The sequence below is a fragment of the Triturus cristatus genome, chromosome 4_1 (assembly GCF_964204655.1).
Source record: "Triturus cristatus chromosome 4_1, aTriCri1.1, whole genome shotgun sequence".
Classification (NCBI taxonomy): Eukaryota; Metazoa; Chordata; class Amphibia; order Caudata; family Salamandridae; genus Triturus; species Triturus cristatus.
The window spans coordinates 266,797,699-266,817,709 of record NC_140585.1 but is presented as its reverse complement, the minus strand read 5'-3'; the positions used below and the strand labels follow the sequence as shown (position 1 = coordinate 266,817,709).

Genomic DNA, 20,011 nt, shown 5'->3' with positions numbered 1-20,011 from the left:
CTGGATTGATGCTATATCACAAGAGGCAGTGAGTTTGAGAGAACGAAGGAGAGATCGGGGGAAAAAGAGGAGGTTAGTTGTGTGGGAACAGGTGAGTTTTAAGTTTAGCACGGAATCTGGTTTCTGAAGGTTCCATACGGAGGTCAAGCGGTAGTTCATTCCAGTGTCTGGGAGCCAGGTTCCTGAACGAACGTCCTCCCATTCTGGCTCTACGAGTGCGAGGGAGTTTGAACAGCATCGCTCCGGACGACCTCAGATTCCGGGTGGGGCGGTGAATAGTGAGGAGCTTTTGCAAGTATCTTGGGCCTTTGCCATGGGCGATGCGATGCGTGAAACATAGGGTTTTGAATTCAATACGTTCCTTGACCGGTAGCCAGTGAAGTTTTGTTAGAGCATTCTTCCCAGATGCTCTGCGGGGCAGGTTAAGTACCAGGCGAGCAGCAGCGTTTTGTACGCACTGAAGTCGGTGCAAGCCTTTTTTGGCGTTGATGGGGAGCAGGTCAAGGACTTTTCGGAGGGTTTTTAATGTGCTGAAGCACTTACCCGTAACTTTGCTAACCTGAGACCTGAAGGAAAGATCAGAGTCGATCATTACTCCGAGGTTTCTAACCGATTCAACGGGAGTTGGAAAATTTCCCAGTTCCGCGGGCCACCATATATGCGACCAGGCATTTGGAGATTATCCAACGACTAGAAGTTCCGTTTTATCGCCATTTAGGCGCAGGCAGTTGTTATTCATCCATGTTGCTACTGATGACAGGCATTTGGAGAAATTAATGGCATCTTCCGTGTGATCAGGCGTGAGTTTGATCATCAGTTGGGTATCGTCAGCATACGTGACGATATCCACCCCGAAAGCTTCGACTATATGGGCCAGGGGTTCCATATAGAGGTTGAACAAGGTAGGGCTCAGACTGGAGCCCTGTGGAACCCCATGGCTCAGCTTCCGGGGGGAAGATTTAAAAGGGGGGCAGTACATTTGGAAACTCCTGTTATCTAGGAAAGATTTTATCCAAGCAAGGCCGGATCCCTCTACTCCCATGTCGGAGAGGCGAGACAGCAGTGTTGTGTGCAGCACGGTGTCAAAAGCTGCACTAAGATCTAATAAAACCAACGCTGCTGTCTGTCCTTCATCCACCATCTGTCTGAGGCATTCGGTGGAATAGAGGACGGCTGACTCCGTCGAGTAGCTGGCTCTGAACCCCGATTGGGTGGGGTGGAGAAGGGATTCCTCCTCTAGATATGTCATGAGTTGCCTGTTGACTACTTTTTCCATTACTTTTGAGCAAAAAGGAAGAAGGGAGATGGGACGAAGATTTTGAAATTGGGAGATGTGGGTATGGTTTTTTTTTTTTAAAGGGATGACCTGGGCTGTTTTCCATGCATCAAGCACATGGCATTCTTGGAAAGAGAGGGTGACGATGTGAGCAATCTGATCAATCATGCTTTCCAAGACTCCCTTACAGCGTTTGGGGGGGCACACGTCGCAGGGGGAGCCAGATTGTATGCTGTAAGCAATATTCAGCAGTTCCTGTCTCTCAGGTACTTTGAAACATGTCAGACAAGGTTTAATGGTAGGGTTGTCTCTGACTTCCACATCTTCGCTGAAGGGATCAATGTAGACTGTGAAAGTGGCATAGATTTTATCAATCTTGCCAACAAAATGGTCAGCTATAGAGTCACATAATTCGCTAGAGTAGGTCTCTTGTGCTTCGAGTCTAGTTGGAACTGTTAACTCTTTGTAGATAGTAAAAAGTTCTCTGGTGGGGTTGTCAGCGGATTCTATTCTGTTTTTAAAGTGGGCGCCTTTCACTGTTCTTATAAGTTTGTGATATTTATTTAATTCTGTTCTGTAAAGTGACTTATTTTTTTGGTTGTAGTTTTTCCTCCATTGTCTTTCCAGGTTTTTGCATTTGGCTTTGGCTATTTTAAGTTCCTCGGAGAACCAGGGGGCAGTTTTGGTATGTCTTGCGGGCGGTTTGTGTGTCCAGGGTGCTACAGTATCTAATGCGTTGGACACCCATTTTTCGTAGCTATTCCACGCCTCATGTAAGGTGTTGCTAGGGGGTGGGGGTTTTTCAAGTAGGGCGAGTTTAAATGTCTCCTGACTGAATTTTTTCCAATCTCTACGTTTCTGGGGTAGGGATTTGTTACCTATGCTACGATTTTACATTAGTCTGTGAGAGTTTCTTTAGGACTTCTTTCACTCCATCACCTGCAAGGTTTTTCAAATATTTAAATCATCTTCTTCCCCTAGCGCATTTATGAAGTGATCGAATGCTTCGATCCATGCAGCCCACCTGGCATCAACGTTCTGCTTCTAAGAAATGTTGAAAGACGGTGGTGGCTTTAGGAACATGGCTGCATTGTATTTCACGCTCCTTTCTGCCGCCTTTGTGTTGGCACATGCCATTCAGGTGATCGTGATGCAGGCTGGCTCCGACAACTCCTGCAAACAGAAGTTGCCTTTAAAGCATGCGCCGCAGTATGCTTCAATCACCCGTGATGGTAAGTTCTCTGTTTGTCGTACCTTATTAATGTGATCACATTTCTGGCTTCTCTGACTTGCTGCCCTGTAGTTGGGGTGCAGCGCAACGTTTCTGTTGACTACCTCGTCGACAGTGTGTGGACTGGAGCAGGGCTTTGATTCCACATGTGCCAGTTGCAGTCTCTTCTGCATCGATTCTGGGCACATGTGAAGCACATGATCAGGTTGCTGTATCATTGCATGCTCTCACAGAGCATGCAATGATACAGCAATGTCTTTTCGGGGATGTATCCCCTACTCGTCGCCAGTTGTAGCGCCTTCCCCAGCCCAGGAGCATGCAAAGGAATTTCACCACGCAGCAGCTGCGGTCAAGCATTACTTTATTCTTCAACATACACTCACGCACTGCACATTACACCATACTTCCTATTAACCACACCATAACACCTCCCCCCTATTGCACATTTCCTTTTCGGAATCCGTCCACAACCACGAGGGTCCTAGTGCGCATAACATCAATATCCTTCAGCTACCACACGAAGCCTCCGTATGAACAACCTCCCTGTTCATAAGTGGACTCCTTCATTACAAGTTGGCCATGCTGCATAGCTACCTTTTTCATTAGTAAGCCACTATATGATGCCTCCTTGTGTTATAGGTAGGCTACTACACGGATCACCTCCCAGACAGCTCGCAGTCTGGTCTGAAGTACCGATGGACAGAGCGGTGCCTCCATCTCCGAGCAGTCAGCCGGGTGAGGTGAGGTTTTTCTCCCACATAAAGCTGGGAAAGAAGAGGTAGCTCTTACCTTCAAGCACAAGTTTCGCTTGTACCGGTAGGGTGGCAATTGCCACAAACTTACCTGACTATTATACTTCCTATATGAGTATTGTTTCACATGATTTTATGCACAAATTGTGTTTATCCTGCAGTAGCCTTTACTTTATTACATCTAGGTCCTAAAGAAAGCCGGGTCAATTGACCATTTCGGCTGAAACATATCGACCGCATTAGACTTAGCCAGGAAATAGTCAATTTTTTCAAGACTATTAGGTTCTTTTAGTATGACACTTGGACAATTTTTAATAAACACATTTTTTGCCCAGGTAGCCATTTTTAACTTTCACTTACACTGGAGCACTGCACGTCACTAGAGTTCGTATAGTTTGAACATACACCTTGGCAAGAGTCTTTCTCAGGAGCATGAGGTCAGGTACCCAGCAGGGCCTGGTGGCTCAAGACTGTGGCCCTAGATCTAGAACTCCTAGAGTCCCAGATGACGAAGCTCCGCCAGTAAGGGTGGGCTGATGGACTCTGAACTCTGGCCAGGTGATGAGCAAACTATCTGAAGAGGTTTCTTGGTATTTTTCACAGCGTTCAGCGGCTGTCTGTTCTCCTTGAACGGACTGAGCATCTCCTGTTAGTTGTTAGGTACTGATTGGGGATTGGAGTTGTTTCAGTCCTTAATTAATTCCCCTGTGACCCTTATTCACATTGTGTTTTTGGGTACTACACGGATCCTCCCTGTTCATAGCTTGAGTACATTATGAATCCTATTTGTTATATGTATGCTACATATTGGAACTTATTTGATTCCAGGTTGACTAAAATATGAAGCTTACTTATGAATCGACGGACTACTTTGAGGAGCTTACTTGGTATTAGGATTCACGCTAATAGGTAGACTACTGAATGGAGCCTCATTTTATTAATAGTTAGGCATCCATATGTATTCTACCTGTTCGTAAGAAGACTACCTCATGCGTACCCCTGTTTAAAGGTAGGCTACCTGTTTATAGGTAGTCTTTCATATGAGCCTCGACTCATAGCTAGGCTACCATATGGTGATAGCTGGCTCTCATAGGTAGACTACCACATGGGGATTCCTACTTTTTAGGTAGGCTACCATATGACACCTTCTTGTCCCTAGGAAGACTACTCTTTTGTTCATATGTGGGCTACCTTAAAGTGTTTTCTCAGTCATGGGTAGTCCACCAGATGGAATATTTACTGGTAGGCTATCCTGAGATGCTTCCCTAGTTCCTAGGTAGGTATCAGGATGCAGGATAGGATTCACTCGTCAGTGAGTGATGATTCTGCACAACCTGCCACCTACTTTGGGGTCCATAATTGAGCATGTCTTGATTTTGAGGATCAGAGAAGACAGAAGGGTGACAAGTGTCGAGGTACTGCATGGCCATTAGCCTCACACCGTAGAAGTAAGTATTTTGTGAAACATGTGGGTAAAAGCAAGGACTACATGACCCATGAGCCCATAGGACTCTAACAAGACTTACCAAAGGTTTGGCAGCCATCTTGAAACACAGAGTATAAGATCCTTTTGGTGACAATAAAACAAAAGTACAAACAAAGATTTATATCTATGCCTGAATGTACGCCTCTGGGGTTCTGCTGAAACCAGAGTTGCTTAAAATTTTTAATGTAGCATTTCAAGACAAAGCTCCTGACTCCTGGTCCACAGCTACTATAGTTGTTTTTGTCAAAAAGAACAAGGATCCAAAGGAATTAGGCTCGTATCGTCCCATCTCCCTGATTACAGCTGATAGTAAGATTTATTCTAAAATTCTTGCAAATAGACTAAACGATGTTATGCCGGGTTTGGTTTCTAATATTCAACACGGGTTTATTAAACACAGGGACACTACAGATCACGTTAAACGTGTTATTGCACTGTTGGATTGGGCTCAAGCAAAGGAATCCCCAGTCGGAGTCATCCTACTCGATGCTGAAAAAGCGTTTGATAGAGTAGACTGGGGGTTCCTTTGGTCTGTACTAAAATGGAAGGGTTTTCCACCACAATTTATTAAAGCTATACAGTCACTTTATTGTAATGCAAAGGGTGCAATAAGATTAGGCACGGATATCTCTAGTCCATTTTCAATTACCAGGGGGACCAGGCAAGGGTGCCCCTGCTCCCCACTTTTATTTGCACTTTATTTAGAACCCTATTTGAATAGATTAATTATAGAACCCGGTATTCCACCTGTCCGACTCCATGAGATAGACCACAAAGTCTTAGCATACGCAGACGATGTGGCCATTGTAACCTCTGATTCCTCTTCCGCCTTACCTAAAATAATAGAAATTGCTAGTGAATTTGGTAAATTCTCTGGATACAAATTAAATATCTCAAAAACCCAAATTGTACATTCTAAAACTGGTACACCCACTGATATTCTACTAAATGATACTGCTACATACCTTGGTGTAACTATATCATCTAAAATAGATGACATTGTTGGACTAAATCTGGATCCTTTACTCATATCCACTAACAGAACCTTAGAAAGGATAAATAATCTACATTTATCTTTATTTGGACGGACCAATGTCATTAAGATGTTGATTTTTCCAAAATTTCTTTATTTTTTTCGCACCATTCCCCTATTTTTCTCTATGTCCCTTTTTAATAAAATAGATACGATGCTGTCCAGATTTTTATGGGGGTATCGCCGCTCAAGAAGATCTCTAAAATGGTGCACTTTACCGCAAGGGCGTGGTGGGTTGGGATTTCCGAACTTTAGAATGTACTATTGGGCTATAACTCTTAAAACAATTAAGGTTTTATTATTTTATGATCATGTCAACGAAACCTTTATGTCGCCATCCATTTTTGAAATGCTTATGGGTGCTCATGTGCGCCAATGTTTATTGATATTTACGGAGCCGAGTTATTACAAAAAAACAAAATTTAAGGTTCTTCTCTCTGCTTTTTTGGTTTGGAGACAAATTAATAAAGCTTTACGGATAATCTCAAAATATAATTTTTATACACCCATCTGTTGCAATATTTCATTATCTGGTATTTCTCAAGATATCCCCACGAATCGATTTCGTCTGGGACAGATTAATTCAATTGGGCAACTGTACCAAAATGGGGCTCTAATGTCCTTTTCCAAACTTCAAGATATATTGGGTCTCTCCAGAAACGAATTTTTTAAATACTTACAAATTCGTAGTTTTCTGGAAAAAAATAAACCTCTTATATAGTGACGCAATGGAGACCAATGTTGTCATGGAGAGCGGCAGGAGGGATAGTCGCATTGGTACAATCTATCAACTAATGGTCAACAGGCTGCATGATGATCTCGACCAACAAGCCCAGAAATGGGAAAGGAAACTGTGTATAGAAGGGATAGATCTGGCAAGGGCGTTTGAGATTAGCAATAAAACATTAATCAACAGTTCTCTTAAAAGTCAACATTACATGGCATCTCTAGATCTTTACTATACACCGGCAAAACTGGCCAAATGGAAAGCTACGAAAGGTATCAATTGTAGTCGTTGCGGAACTTTAGCAGCAGACTCATGTCATATGTTTTTTAGCTGTTCTGAACTAACTGTATATATAAATAGGATAGAAAAGTTTTTGACTAATTCGCTTAATACTAATATTAAGTTATGTCCATCTGTGATTATTTTTGGCTTATATGTTCCATCTGAGAGCTTATCTGCTGATCAAGAACATTTTCTTTTTATTGGAATGTCCATTTACCGTTTTTGTATTACCTCAAGATGGTTAGATGCTGATCCACCATCATTCGAGCAATGGTTGGGAAAGTTGTTAAATGTTTATAGAATGGATAAAGCAGTGTACAAATTGAAAGGACACAGAAAGAAGATATTTGCCAGGAAACTATGGTCTCCTATTGATAACTGGATTTAATCTAATAACGACCACATCTGTAAAAAGAGATATCTTATGTTTTCTATGTCTCACCGGTTTATTTTCTCTTCTTTTTCATTTATTTCTTACTTGGTTTTGTTAATAATGTATCAGCAATTATGCGAATGATTGTCATTGTTTAAAATGTTTTTCTCATCCTTGTATTTTGTATGCCTCTGCCACTGAAAATAAAAAAAAATAAAAAAAAAAAAAAAAATCAAACAGAGACACGCAATTTTATCTCAATGGGAAGCTGATGCTCCAGGATACATTGCCAACCTCCGCCTGTCATATCCAAAGCAGGGCATTATCTGCTGCATTGGAGCAGAGTAGTAAATCACAGGCGTGGCTTGTTTTTATTTCTCTGACTCTTGCTTTGCCTAAGAATGTAAATCATTTTGATCATTCCTTTATCAATGATTTTTATTTTTATCTTTTCTTCTTGGCTACGCATTTGCTCACATTACGATGTACAATTAAACTGAGCTTTATTTGAACCTGCTTAGGGGCATATTAACAAGAAATTGCGATAATGCTCGCAAAGCGCGCTTAGCGCTGTTTCTCCTATCGCCGGCTATCGCTGGATTTCATTGCCGAGTCAGCGCGGTATTGCCAACGCGTTTCCCAAAGGCGATATGAAATCGAGCTGTAGCGGCGATAAGCACCAATATCGCGGGAAATACAGCGATAATTCATGAGTGCAAGTGAAAAGCTTGTTAATATGGGAGTGTGGACTTAACATGTCAATCCATCTCCAATATTAAACATGCTCAAGTCAAGTTTTGAGCAGACGTTAGGATCCGGCGAATACCGCGGTTAGCGGCAGTTTTGATATTGCTCCTCAAGTCCAGGGCCGCCTTGTAAATACAGCGCTGTTGTGGTAACGCCCTCTTCCATGTTTTATTTTCATAGGAACACCTACTTTGCCTCTGAGAACGCCTAGTTTACATCTCATTGGAGATGCTAGGGGAGTCGTTAGGAATCCGGCTGCTAACATGCGCTAATGCATGTGAGCGCCGCCTAGTAAATAGGGCGATGTAATTTACGCCGCTTTTTTGGCTTATAAAGCCAAAAAAGCGGCGAAATGGCCCTTTATAATATGCCCCCACGTTTTTTTAAATTATATATCAGATCTACTGTAGTCCGTGTACATGTTACCCAGAATTACCCTGTGCTTAAAACCCCCCAACAAGGACTTCTTTCAAGTGACCTGTAGGTGCAACGGGTGTTTGCAGCCACTTTTCTGCCCTGGGAACACTTGATGTCATAGAAAGTGCTGCAAAAACAGTTGTTCATCTCAATCTTGTGGTATTGTTTCAGCTGAACTAAAATGTGTGGCAACGCCATTCCATGGAGGCATTCCCTCATTTGCATGGAAGTCTGGCCCCTGCACAGAAGGGTACGCTTTTTTATTTGGACCCACGCCACACTGCAGAAGTGTGCACAATGCAAAAAAGTATTTGTCCGTGCGCTGGTTACCCAGACAGAATCCACTGGGAAGAAAAGTAGGGATCACAGGAACTCCAAGTAATATCTCTGCAAGGGGTACAGATACATAACAAAAGCAGCTGCGCAGGGTGGTGGTCCCTTTTCAAGTCTTCAAAATCTGGTCGGGTCAGCTAACAGTCAAATATGGTGCTGCAGCTTCAAACAGCAACTCTGTCTTTCACTGATATGCACTTCCAGGTGCAGGCAGGAACTGACAAAGTTTTACCTATGCTGGGAAGAGTGTATTATTTTATAATTGAGGCAGTGGCGTAACGAAAGTTGAGGGGGGCCCCCTGCCACGTACACGGAGGGGCCCCCACTCCGGATCTAATCCGAGCTCTTGGGCCAGAGTATTGTGCTGCAGCTCGGGGCCCCCCCACACCACGGGGGCTGCGGGCGCCTGTGTTACACCCCTGAATTGAGGACTTTTCCGTTGTCTGAGCTGGGCACACTCAAACCTGCACCATGGTGCAGATAGAGACAATGTGATGCATATCTACTATGGCCCTCGTGTCTTTACACTGCGACTCTTTTGAAGGCTGTCAATGAAAGATCTTAAAAATCTCACAGGATCTCTATAATCGAGAACTGCCTACTGCAGTAACGATTACAGACCTTGAAGCAGGGTCACCTGCATATGATCCTGTTTTGACTAACGTATGGTGTAGCCATGGTTGTGTAAAACACAACAATAACGTCTGAGCTTATTACATTTTATGTTAATTTATTTTGAGCCTAATGGCAGACACTTAAAAGGAGCTTTTGCCCTTTTTTTCTGGAAGATGAAATGAAGTCAGGATTTGAAGTGCCTAGCAAGCAGTATGTGAACTGATCCAGGTTGAGGGGGGTAGGGGCAAAAGGGGGAGGGGCAGAGGGGGGAGTGAGGTCAAACTGTAATTACTTAGTTGCTTTGTTATCTCCAGGTTACTGCATATAAAATAATGCGAACACCTTCAAAAACAGTAAATGCAGCTGTCAGACATTACTTAAGGGCACTTAAAGGGTGCTAAAAACAAACATCTTCATTAGTAACAAACATTTCCATTACAACGCCAATAGCTCTAACTCTAAAACAAAAAGATGCGAGACCTATTGCATTGCAAATGCTTGTTTCTTATTATGTTTCCTACTTACCTCCAGATTCTGGGAGATGCGCTTTGGAGTAAAACTCTTGGAAATGGGAACAACACCACGTTGCAGTTGATAGCGGAGGGCTATGTTTGCTGGGGTTTTGTGATACTTTTTGGCAATTGAATTCATTAATTTATTTTCCAGGAGGACGGGCTTACTCTGGTCAACCCTGAAAGAGAAGATACATGTGAAGGGTAAGGTTGATATTCAGACTGTCAGTCACAACTAATACAGCTTTCTAAAAAAGAGGATTCAAGTGGCAGGTTAGTGTGAAAGTAGTTGGCCAAAGACAATAATAAGGAAGGATAGGAAGTGTGACATAGAGGGTGTAAGATGTGGCCGCGAGAGAGGGAGAGTCATTGATAACGACTCGAGGCTGGCAGACAGGGATCATGGCAAGTAGATGGAAACCTGCAGAAAAGAGAAGCTGGCAAACTAGTATATTTACTGGAAGTTGGGAAAGGAGAGGAAGATTGGCATGAGGAGGTGATATTACCAAGGCAGTGCTGAATTTGAGCCGCTGGTTTCCGGTGCTCGGCACCAACACTTAATTGTCAACAGCGGCGCTTGTGACAGTCTTCCACAAGGTGGCGCTGTCTGGATAATTTAAAGATAACCACAACAGTAAAATATTAATTCAATATACATTAAAAATGACTATTACCTGCCGCCCAAGTCATTCTTATTGCTATGGGGGCCTTAAATAGTCCAAATTGTCACACTTGGAGGAGTGTGATGGTGAGTGGTCGTGTTCTTACTGTCATTGGCAGCATAGCAAGGGCAGTGTTTGGGTCAAGTTGCAGTGGCCTCCTGACGAGGGCCATGGCTCGTTTTATTTTTTTACAAATTAAGAACTGCGAAGGAGGTAGTTTGAGGCAAGAAACAGGCTAATCATGTTATGGGGAAGAACAGAATGGGGGTTAAAGGAATGTCCCAATGGTTTGCCATTCATGAAGAAACAGCGGCGTTCAGGTGGTCTGCAGTGAACTGAATTAGACAAAATGACTCCTAACCATTCTGAACAGATGCCTGCTGATGTAAGGGAATAAGAGCAAAGTATAATATACTGGGACTGAGATTTCCTGAATGCATCTACACTCCTACACATTTTTAGTCAGAGTTCTTGGCCCCCTTAGGGCACTGCACAGCAACCAAAGAGCTCCAGAGGGAGCCCATGTGTATAGCTATAGATCACCACTGTGAAGGCGGGGCCCGATGATAAAGCATGTCATTTCCATAAGTGAGGATCTGTATTCTTTTTAAGGAAAGAGCCACTCCGCGTGCCCCATCTCTGCATGGGTTCATTTCCCTCAGGTGAGGATTCCCTTCCTCTATTGTTTGTGTGTTTCATATACTTTAGTTGGTAGAATGATTGGGAGGATGTACCGTGAAACAATATGTAGTCTGCTTTTTCTCCTCCCCTTTTTTGTTATATAATTATGGTGCAGTGGCTCAGCTCTGGGAGGTGATAAGTTTGCCGATTAGGATCAATGGGAATGTGAACCCATTTCTCATAAGAATAGAGGAACTGCACATACACAGTCCTTCAGCATTTGAAAAATAATGCAAGCACCACCGAAAAACAATCCTATTGCCTCTAGGTCTATTACTAACTCAGAGGAGGTCGGTCTGGCCTACACTAATGAGATTGTGATAACATTCCTCTCAAAACCATCCTCACTAGAGAATGTAAATATCTTGCAATTAATAGGCCATGTTGATGTATGGGATGCCGTTATGATGGCGACAAAATAATTGCAGGTGAAAGCAGACCCAGCACATCTCATCATGATGAACCAGCTTTGCGACATGATTGGTCTTTTATCGCATGGAAGTGCTCTCAAAACTGGCTGATCCTAATCAATAAAAGATCCAAAGGATTATCTAACAACCTATTCATAAAGATCACTGAAAAAGAGGAAAGTATTAGGCCCATGGTCTCTCTCCTCTTTCTGCCAACAAGAAGAAGTTGTTGCATCCGCAGCTTCCAGGTCACCTGGGCATCAGATAACCATGGGACTTTGGGGCATCCCACAGTTCCGGGTGCTCAGAAGATGCCATGCAAAGCCTGCAGCTGCAAGCTGGGCAAGTCTCTCACTTGGGCTTGTTCTTCTCATGCTCTTGGGCTCCTGGCTGTTGCTCCTTCTCTCATCAGCTCCAAAATGGCAATCATCCACCTGTGGGTTTGCAGCTGGCCTTTAAGGCAACTCTGCAGCTAGTCCTTATTGTGACATTATGTTTCCTCTCACATGGTGCTGATGTAATTTCTTTTTCTAGTTGTTTTACTATCTAAATGACTCAGTATGGTTGGAGGGTGCGTTGGAACACGGCTGTGTTCCTTTACTTGGTTCCTTGATTCATCCACTTGCTGATCCTGACTCTTCTTTCTTGGGACTTACTCACTTGGATTGGTTATTCCTAGTATTCACAAGACTTCATCAAGGAAGAGGATTTTCACACCTTTAGCATATCCCTGAATTAAAGATGAGTACCATACTAAACCTCCTTAACCAAAGAAGAAGAGAAATCCCAAATCGAGACCAATATAGCAAAATTGGACTATAAGTTCAATTGATGAAAGTAGAGCTGAGGAGTTGCAGGGGAAATCTAAGGGCTCCATATGACCAACCCACTCAAAAGCAATTCCGCTTTTCATCCTATGGGGACACCCAAAGAAGTCGTCAAGGACCATTTTTAGGATGAGGCACTGGTCAAGAAATAGAGGTAGCCAGAGGCAGGGGAACAAGAACAAAGTCAGCAAGGGAAAGACCAACAGGGAAAATAAGCCAACAAGATAATCGTATTGTGAAATGAGCAAGGCGATCCTGACTGATATCAAGTAACATCTAAAAGAAACTAGGGTTTGGCCCCACCCAGGGCCATGATGCTTTTAAAACAAAATCAGAATTAAACAATGTTTCCACATCAAATTGAAATTCTTTTTTCTAAACCAGGATAATGGTCAATGTAACCAGGTTGATACATGACTATAGAAATAAATCTATGTTTGTACGTTCACCCAAGTGCAATCCCATCGGAGATGGATACATTTGAAAGGTTTGTGTTGAAAGATCTGGAAATAATGAAAACACAAGACAGACAAATCCTTCCTTGACCTGAAACAATCCTTTTTGAGTTCCGCCACTGACTACTGGAGCTCTGTACCTCTCCACCTGTGAACAGCATGAAACATCTTGGCCTTTATAAAAGGACTAAAGACTCTCCTATTTAGATTCTATCTTAAAATTCAAGATCCCACCCCCTCCAAAATAAAACCTCTGGCATGTCACTTGGGTGAGACAGAGCCTTTATCCTTTTTTAAAAAGTGAGCATTCTGACCCACCTCTGGATGGGTTAATTTCCCACAGGAGAGAATTTCCAGTACTCTATTGTCACTTGTATAACGGTGTTGGTGTAGGACCTGCTGCACCAACATCTGGTTGGAGTTAGATGGTTGGTATACTGATCGGTTCTTTTAGCATCTTCTCCCTGCCATCTATACAATTCTGTGCATATTAAAAAATGTCCTCAAAAGAGAAGACAAGGTTATTACTACATTATCAGATACTGTCTCTTTCAGGGTCTCTAAATGACCCACATATGAATCCTTGTCAAACTCACTGTCTGATATCTGAAATGTATAAACACAATAAATTGGGACAAATGTTGACAGCTGCTGGCTATTTATAAAAGCTGTAAGGCAATCCACCAATACACTACAAGACATAGTTCTGAATGCGTGCACTGTGCTATCATCTGGTCTTTCTTATGGTCTAATAATACACTCATCAGTTTCCATCTGGAGGAAGATCTCTGCATCATGTCCAATACAGTGATTAATATTATCATAAAGCAAAATGATGCGAAGGAACAGATCAAGAATATCTCTTTCAGAAGATGAAGGAAACCATAAATTATCCTTCACGGTAAATTAATTAGTACATGCAAAAAACCTCTGCTATTCATACCATTGTCTGAACCCAATGTCGTTCGGTAAATCATCTTTATCCATGTTTAGAAAAAAAATATTTTACATATACAAATGCATGAACATGAATTCATTTTTCAAAGCATCAGGTAAACAAAGCACTTTTTAGAAACAGTTGTCTCTAATCCTTAATGCCCTAATGGAAATATGGATGTAAACACTTCTTTCACGGACATTCCATACATCAAAGTAGCCCCATTATGTAGTACTCAGAGGTATTCCAACTTAAACCTCTAAAACAAATTTCTTCGTGCTACATATGTTCTATTTAGACAAAAATTCAGAATCCTCCGGGGCTCTTTATAGTGAAAAAGTCGACGCGTTTCAGCCCAACTAGCTTGTGGGCCTCCTCGGGACTGTAAATATCGTCACCCACACCTATGTCTATGGGGAGACACGCAATTCCACGTATTAGTCCGTCCTCCCTGTCTAATACTGCACACTTTCTACTTACGCCCCCCTCGAGTACGGGATTTTGCGTTTGGAACCAGCGGAAGACTAAGTCCAGTCTACGATAGACCTTGGAACATTCTAGAATCCAGATGCCATTGCGGGTTCAGTGTGGGTGACGATATTTACAGTCCCGGTAACCCTCGTAGACGGTCATTTTTTGACTTGAGAGTTTTTCAGCTTCGTGATTGAGACATCCCTTCAAGTGAATTAGATGGATTTTCTGAGATTTTGATGTGGTTCCAGTAATAATTTTCCTTATACACCCTAGTCCTGAGGAGGCCCACAAGCTAGTTGGGCTGAAACGCGTCGACTTTTTGACTATAAAGAGCCCCGGAGGATTCTGAATTTTTGTCTAAATAGAACATATGTAGCACGAAGAAATTTGTTTTAGAGGTTTAAGTTGGAATACCTCTGAGTACTACATAATGGGGCTACTTTGATGTATGGAATGCCCGTGAAAGAAGTGTTTACATCCATATTTCCATTAGGGCATTAAGGATTAGAGACAACTGTTTCTAAAAAGTGCTTTGTTTACCTGATGCTTTGAAAAATGAATTCATGTTCATGCATTTGTATATGTAAATATATTTTTTTTCTAAACATGGATAAAGATGATTTACCGAACGACATTGGGTTCAGACAATGGTATGAATAGCAGATGTTTTTTGCATGTACTAATTAATTTACCGTGAAGGATAATTTATGGTTTCCTTCATCTTCTGAAAGAGATATTCTTGATCTGTTCCTTCGCATCATTTTGCTTTATGATAATATTTTCCTTACCCAGATGCGTTTGGAATATTGGGTTCCCCCCTGGTATACCTGTCAATACAGTGATTAAGGCACAGCACTTTCCAATGTCTTGACCCAAGAGCTGAACACCTTCCTGATAGAGTTTCTGAGCACTGCCCTATTGTCCATCATCACATATGGCATCAACTCTGTCCAAGATCAGGTGAGCCCTTTAAAACCTAGGACAGCAAGATCTGTTAAATAAAATATCACCACATGGTAGACGTATAAATGAAATCAACTGACCAGCAAAGCCTGAAACTTGCAGACGATTACACGTTACAGTGCCTCACAGAGCAAACAAACTACCATAACCACCAATATGCGTAAAAGAAGCCTTATTCAGGACCAAAAAGGCATATTTCAGGTCTGATTAGAAAATGCTGAAAACATTTGGAAGAATTCAGCACTTACCATTAGTTGTGAAACTCCAACCAATCTCCATACATTCCCCATTTCAAAGCTGTATCTACATAATTAGATGTTTCAAAGGCAAAATCTACCAACTATGGGCAAGCATATCAGTCGTTGATCCTCATCAAACTGTGACGATACTTAAAGTACTTTCTACGACAAATTTCATGGCCCATGATTGCCTAATAAAGCTTGTTCCTCTCAATTCTCTAAAAGTGATCAAGAAATTGTCTATAGTTCTAAGATACAGCATCCCCAGCAATAAGTGCAATACCAAAATTGACAACGTTGGTCTAGCAGTCCTGGTTCAACCCACTACCTCACTCATCAGCTCTTCACTTAATGTGTTAATTGTCCACCACAGCTGATGCATCATCCTGATGAAATCCATTTCCAACTGGACATACTTTTCAAGGCCCAAGCCATGGAGATTGTTGTTATCTGGTGTCCTTAGTCCTATTGGGAGTTACTCATCTTCCTCACTGATCTCCAATCTGGCTGCTGTACCAGATGGGAGAGAGAATAATGTATGTGAAGAACTCATTTCATGAAGAGATAAAGGTCAGGCTTGAACTCTTCTACTAAATGGACCTTTCTGCTGCCCTCAACACTAGTGTCCACATTCTGCTCTTTGACCACCTTATGGAATATTCTGTGATGGGAATAAAAAGGTTACAGAGTGGTATGCAAAATGTGTAGATCACCCAATAGCATAAATAACTAAATATATGTAAACTGAATTGCTTAGTTATTTAGAAACATAATTGGCAAAAGAATATGCAGTGTCTTTCCCACCGGACTGTATTTTACAGGGTGTTGTCTATAGAGTATGTAACTTACAAGATTGGATATCTCACTGAGTTGACATGTTGATGCAGAAAAGAAGGAATGGGAGATTAGATGACTGGAACAAGAATGCAGCGCATTTACTTGTGGGGTTCACACGCTCACAGGTTAGAATCAGTATTTGCAGCTCTCACTTCTGTAGTTGTGCAGGTGACAGTTACAGGGATATAGCTACAGTTGCCTATATGAAATGGTGAGTTGTGACGAATAGTGCTGGACTACGAAATATTTCATAGTTTCTTACCACATCGCGTCTCTGCTGGAGCCCAGAACACAATAGCCCTCTAGAACAATGTCCTTAGACTTGCAGAACTCCAACAGTTTGCTCTGGTTAAGAAATGGATGGCATTCAACCTATGGAATCCAAAAAGTGGAAACAAAAATAATATTACTACTAATATTGGATAAATCAGCTGCAAAATAATTTACTGATTAGTTAACTTCATTTATGGAGCACAATTTCACAAAAGACTTCATTTTACTAGCAGGACACCTACATTAGAATATATTTATTTAGAGAGCTGATATAACTAAAAAATGAAAGTGACTTTGGAGTCAATTGAATTTCACTGTTATTTATATTCAGTCCAGGCAGGCCTTTGCATACAAAAAGTTGAAACAGTCTATATAAAAAAAAGATTACGTAGGCACAGATAAGTTAACTTATGAAAAAATGTGAGGTGAAATTGAGTGAAAAAGCAGAATAATTTATTAGTGATGATTGGTAGAAGGTGTGCAGAGCGCGCTGCCTTAGATGGGTACATAGTATTCAGCATGTCTTCTATGTCCTCTGCGGGGAACTCTCCTGTCCCCATGCCACTACGTCTTCGTTCTCACTTCTGGCCATCCCTGCTCAGCATCCCTGTCTCAGGCACTTTTTTGGGAGACTTCCTAATGACCTTGTTCTCCTTTTGATCCCATGCTTAAGCTAAGCGCAAGGATGAGCAAGGCCGGGAGCCACGGATGAGTGTAAGCATATGCAAGAGGGCTAAGAATCGTTCATTTTTTCTTATTGTCTAGCTCGTTCAGTCTTTATCGCCTCTCCTAGCAGAAATGGACATCTGATCGAGATCTCATGAAGGTGTGATGGTGAAAGGTGTTTGTTAGCTCTTGAGTCAGGCAAGATGTGTTTGCTTGCTACCAATATTCCTCAATTCCTCACCTCCATCATGAGTTTTAGGTATTAGTCAACCTTGGCTTAGGCATTGCTTGACAGTGCCTAGGAAGAACACCATCATTTCTCTGAAGCTAAAATTCTGAAATGTTTTCAGCAAGATCATTTGCTATACGTAGCTCGTTGTCCACATGCCGATTAGCAGGCACGTAAGTTTGTTTCTTATTGCTTCCAGCTCCTCTCGTAATACACATGGACATATGGAATTTGCCATGCTGAATAGTTTCCTGTTCCTTCTGCCTTGCAGGTTTTCTTATGTGCGGTTATGCATGACTTGATTTAACACATCTCTTCAGGGCAGATATTTTAGTTTATCAAGTTATCTTTCCATGAATTTTCCTCCATCTCTTTGTAAATTTGTGTGTGCAGCTTCTTGGCTTGAGGCAAACTTTGGCTACTAGCTATGCCCAAAAATAGAGCCTGATAAGTGAACCAGCTGGAACATTTCTTATAGATCCTTTCCTTATGGCATAAGGGAGTGCCGTCTGAGGCCAGCTGTTTCCAGCAGTCACTTACAAAGTGTTTTTTGTGGCTGTATTCCTTTTTTTCGAAAGTGCATTGCTGACATACTATTTGTATATTATTGGTGTGTAATGCTTTAGTTAGCTTTTATGAGGGCATTTTGTATAGTCTGTCGGATTTGGACTTTTGATTTCCAGAGTTTTCTTAGAACCTCGACTAGTTGATAACTCGATTGATGGAATCCGCATACTTTTGACCCATAAAGGAGGGTTGTTGTATGCTACATATTCTATTTCCTTTCCTACCTTTCCCTATACTTTTTCCTTTATGTACTCACCTTCAAAACATTCCACTGGAGTTCATGTAGAACGTTGGAGAGCCGTCTCAGGCAAAACCAGACTCACACTAAAATGTCCTTTACTTGGGGAATGTGTTGCAGAGGAACTGTAATTCTGGATCAACCTCCATGTGCTGAGCAGAGTACAGAGCTGCTAGGAGGTGTAGTGCTACTACAGTTAAATACCTTTTGCTGGTTATGCTGTGTGAGATTCTCTGACTTCTCCTGGTCCTGTGGGGTGGGGGAAGCTAGATGGTTTCCAAGATACACTTGATCACCATTGATGCCTGGCAACTTTTGTTTGCTGTTCCAGCGCTGCTACCCTTATGCTGCATGATTGAGGGTGAATCCCCTAATGTGGAATGATCGAAGGGAGTTTAGCATATCTGTGCCCATCACACGTGCTGCGTTTCGCCAGGCTGTGAGCCGGGGAAGCCAGTGGACTGCTCTTCGACCAGGATAATGTACCCTGCAACTTTTCCGGTAGCGTGCCCATGTGGCGCGGCAAAGGCTCTCTTTGTGCTCTCCTGAAGTGTGTGCTGCTTCCAATTGTGGTGAAACTGTGGAGGATGTCAGCGTGCACATCTTCAAGAAAAGGATTCGCTGTTGGGAATGAGGAAGAGGAACCCATTGTTCGCCTAGTTCCACCATATCCTGCTTCCTTAGTTATGCATCTGTATCCCTGAATCTGTATGTGTGGCATATTTTAAGGCGGCAGAGCTCATTGCAAGGAGCTTTGGTAACGCAATAAAGTGATCACTCAGGCAACCATGTGACTCTAGAGAGGTCTGTCACTGGAATTTTGACTGGTGCATTTCTCACTCTTCCTGTGCGACAGCAAGAACCATTGCACGGGGGTCTAGTGAGTAAAGTAAGAATCGCTTTAACTACCATGTCCTTCAGATCATGCCCCGCCATTTGGATTTGGCAGACGCCTTCCTCACTCTTTCTCTGTGGTGCCAGTTAGCAGCTGGTACACTGCACCACCAGCATATATTTTGCAGTAATTTATCCACACTGGCTACTCCCCTTCTGAGTGCGTAATCTCGGGGAGAACTTTCTTTCTGGAACTGTTGTGAGAGGGGGATCACTGCCTGAAGGAAGCCTATTTCCACGACCTCCTCCATTATAGAACCGCCCTTTCCTATGCTATAAACACAAAAACAGGACTTCGAGATGTTCCTTCCAGAGTGTTGTGGTTGAAGGATTATCCATTTGTGACGAACTTTTATCGTCTCATCCTCCTTCCTTCATTTATGTTTCAGCAGTGAAACCAAGGGGCATATTAGCAAGAACCTCGTTAAAATTATCGCCGTTCTAGCGGCAGGAAACTGCAGCTAAAACGGCGATAATGGACTTGATAATATGCGTTATAGAATTCTAATAGAAGCCCAGGTTAGAGGTGCAGGACATCTAACATGGGCTTCTATTGGAATTCTATAACGCATATTAGCAAGCCCATTATCGCCATTTTAGCGGCAGTTTCCTGCCGCTAAAACGGCGATAATTTTAATGAGGTTCTTGCTAATATGCCCCTTAACTCTTTCACCCACATAATGGGGCATATCATCAAGACAATTATCGCCGCTTTGGCGGCCGTTTTCGGCCAGAAAGCGGCGATAATTGTATCGCCCTATTGGCAATGTCACGCTATTGCGTGAATCCTTGCCTCAGCGCCCTTTCCCTTAACGCCCAGCTTTGCATCTCTAATGAGATGCAAAGTGGGCGTTCCCCCCCAGAATAACGGGAGA

General features: G+C 42.4%; 1 protein-coding gene across 1 annotated transcript in view; it reads right to left on the bottom strand.

Annotated features, from left to right (window-relative positions):
• Positions 1-20,011, bottom strand: part of LOC146854241 (estradiol 17 beta-dehydrogenase 5-like) — a 183,119-nt gene that overhangs the window by 59,692 nt on the left and 103,416 nt on the right. Inside the window, exons 6-7 of the mRNA XM_085652024.1 lie at positions 16,532-16,641; positions 9,798-9,963 (exon numbers count right to left, since the gene is read on the bottom strand). Coding sequence (XP_085508150.1) covers positions 9,798-9,963; positions 16,532-16,641 — 276 coding nt within the window. The remainder of the gene's footprint in view (positions 1-9,797; positions 9,964-16,531; positions 16,642-20,011) is intronic.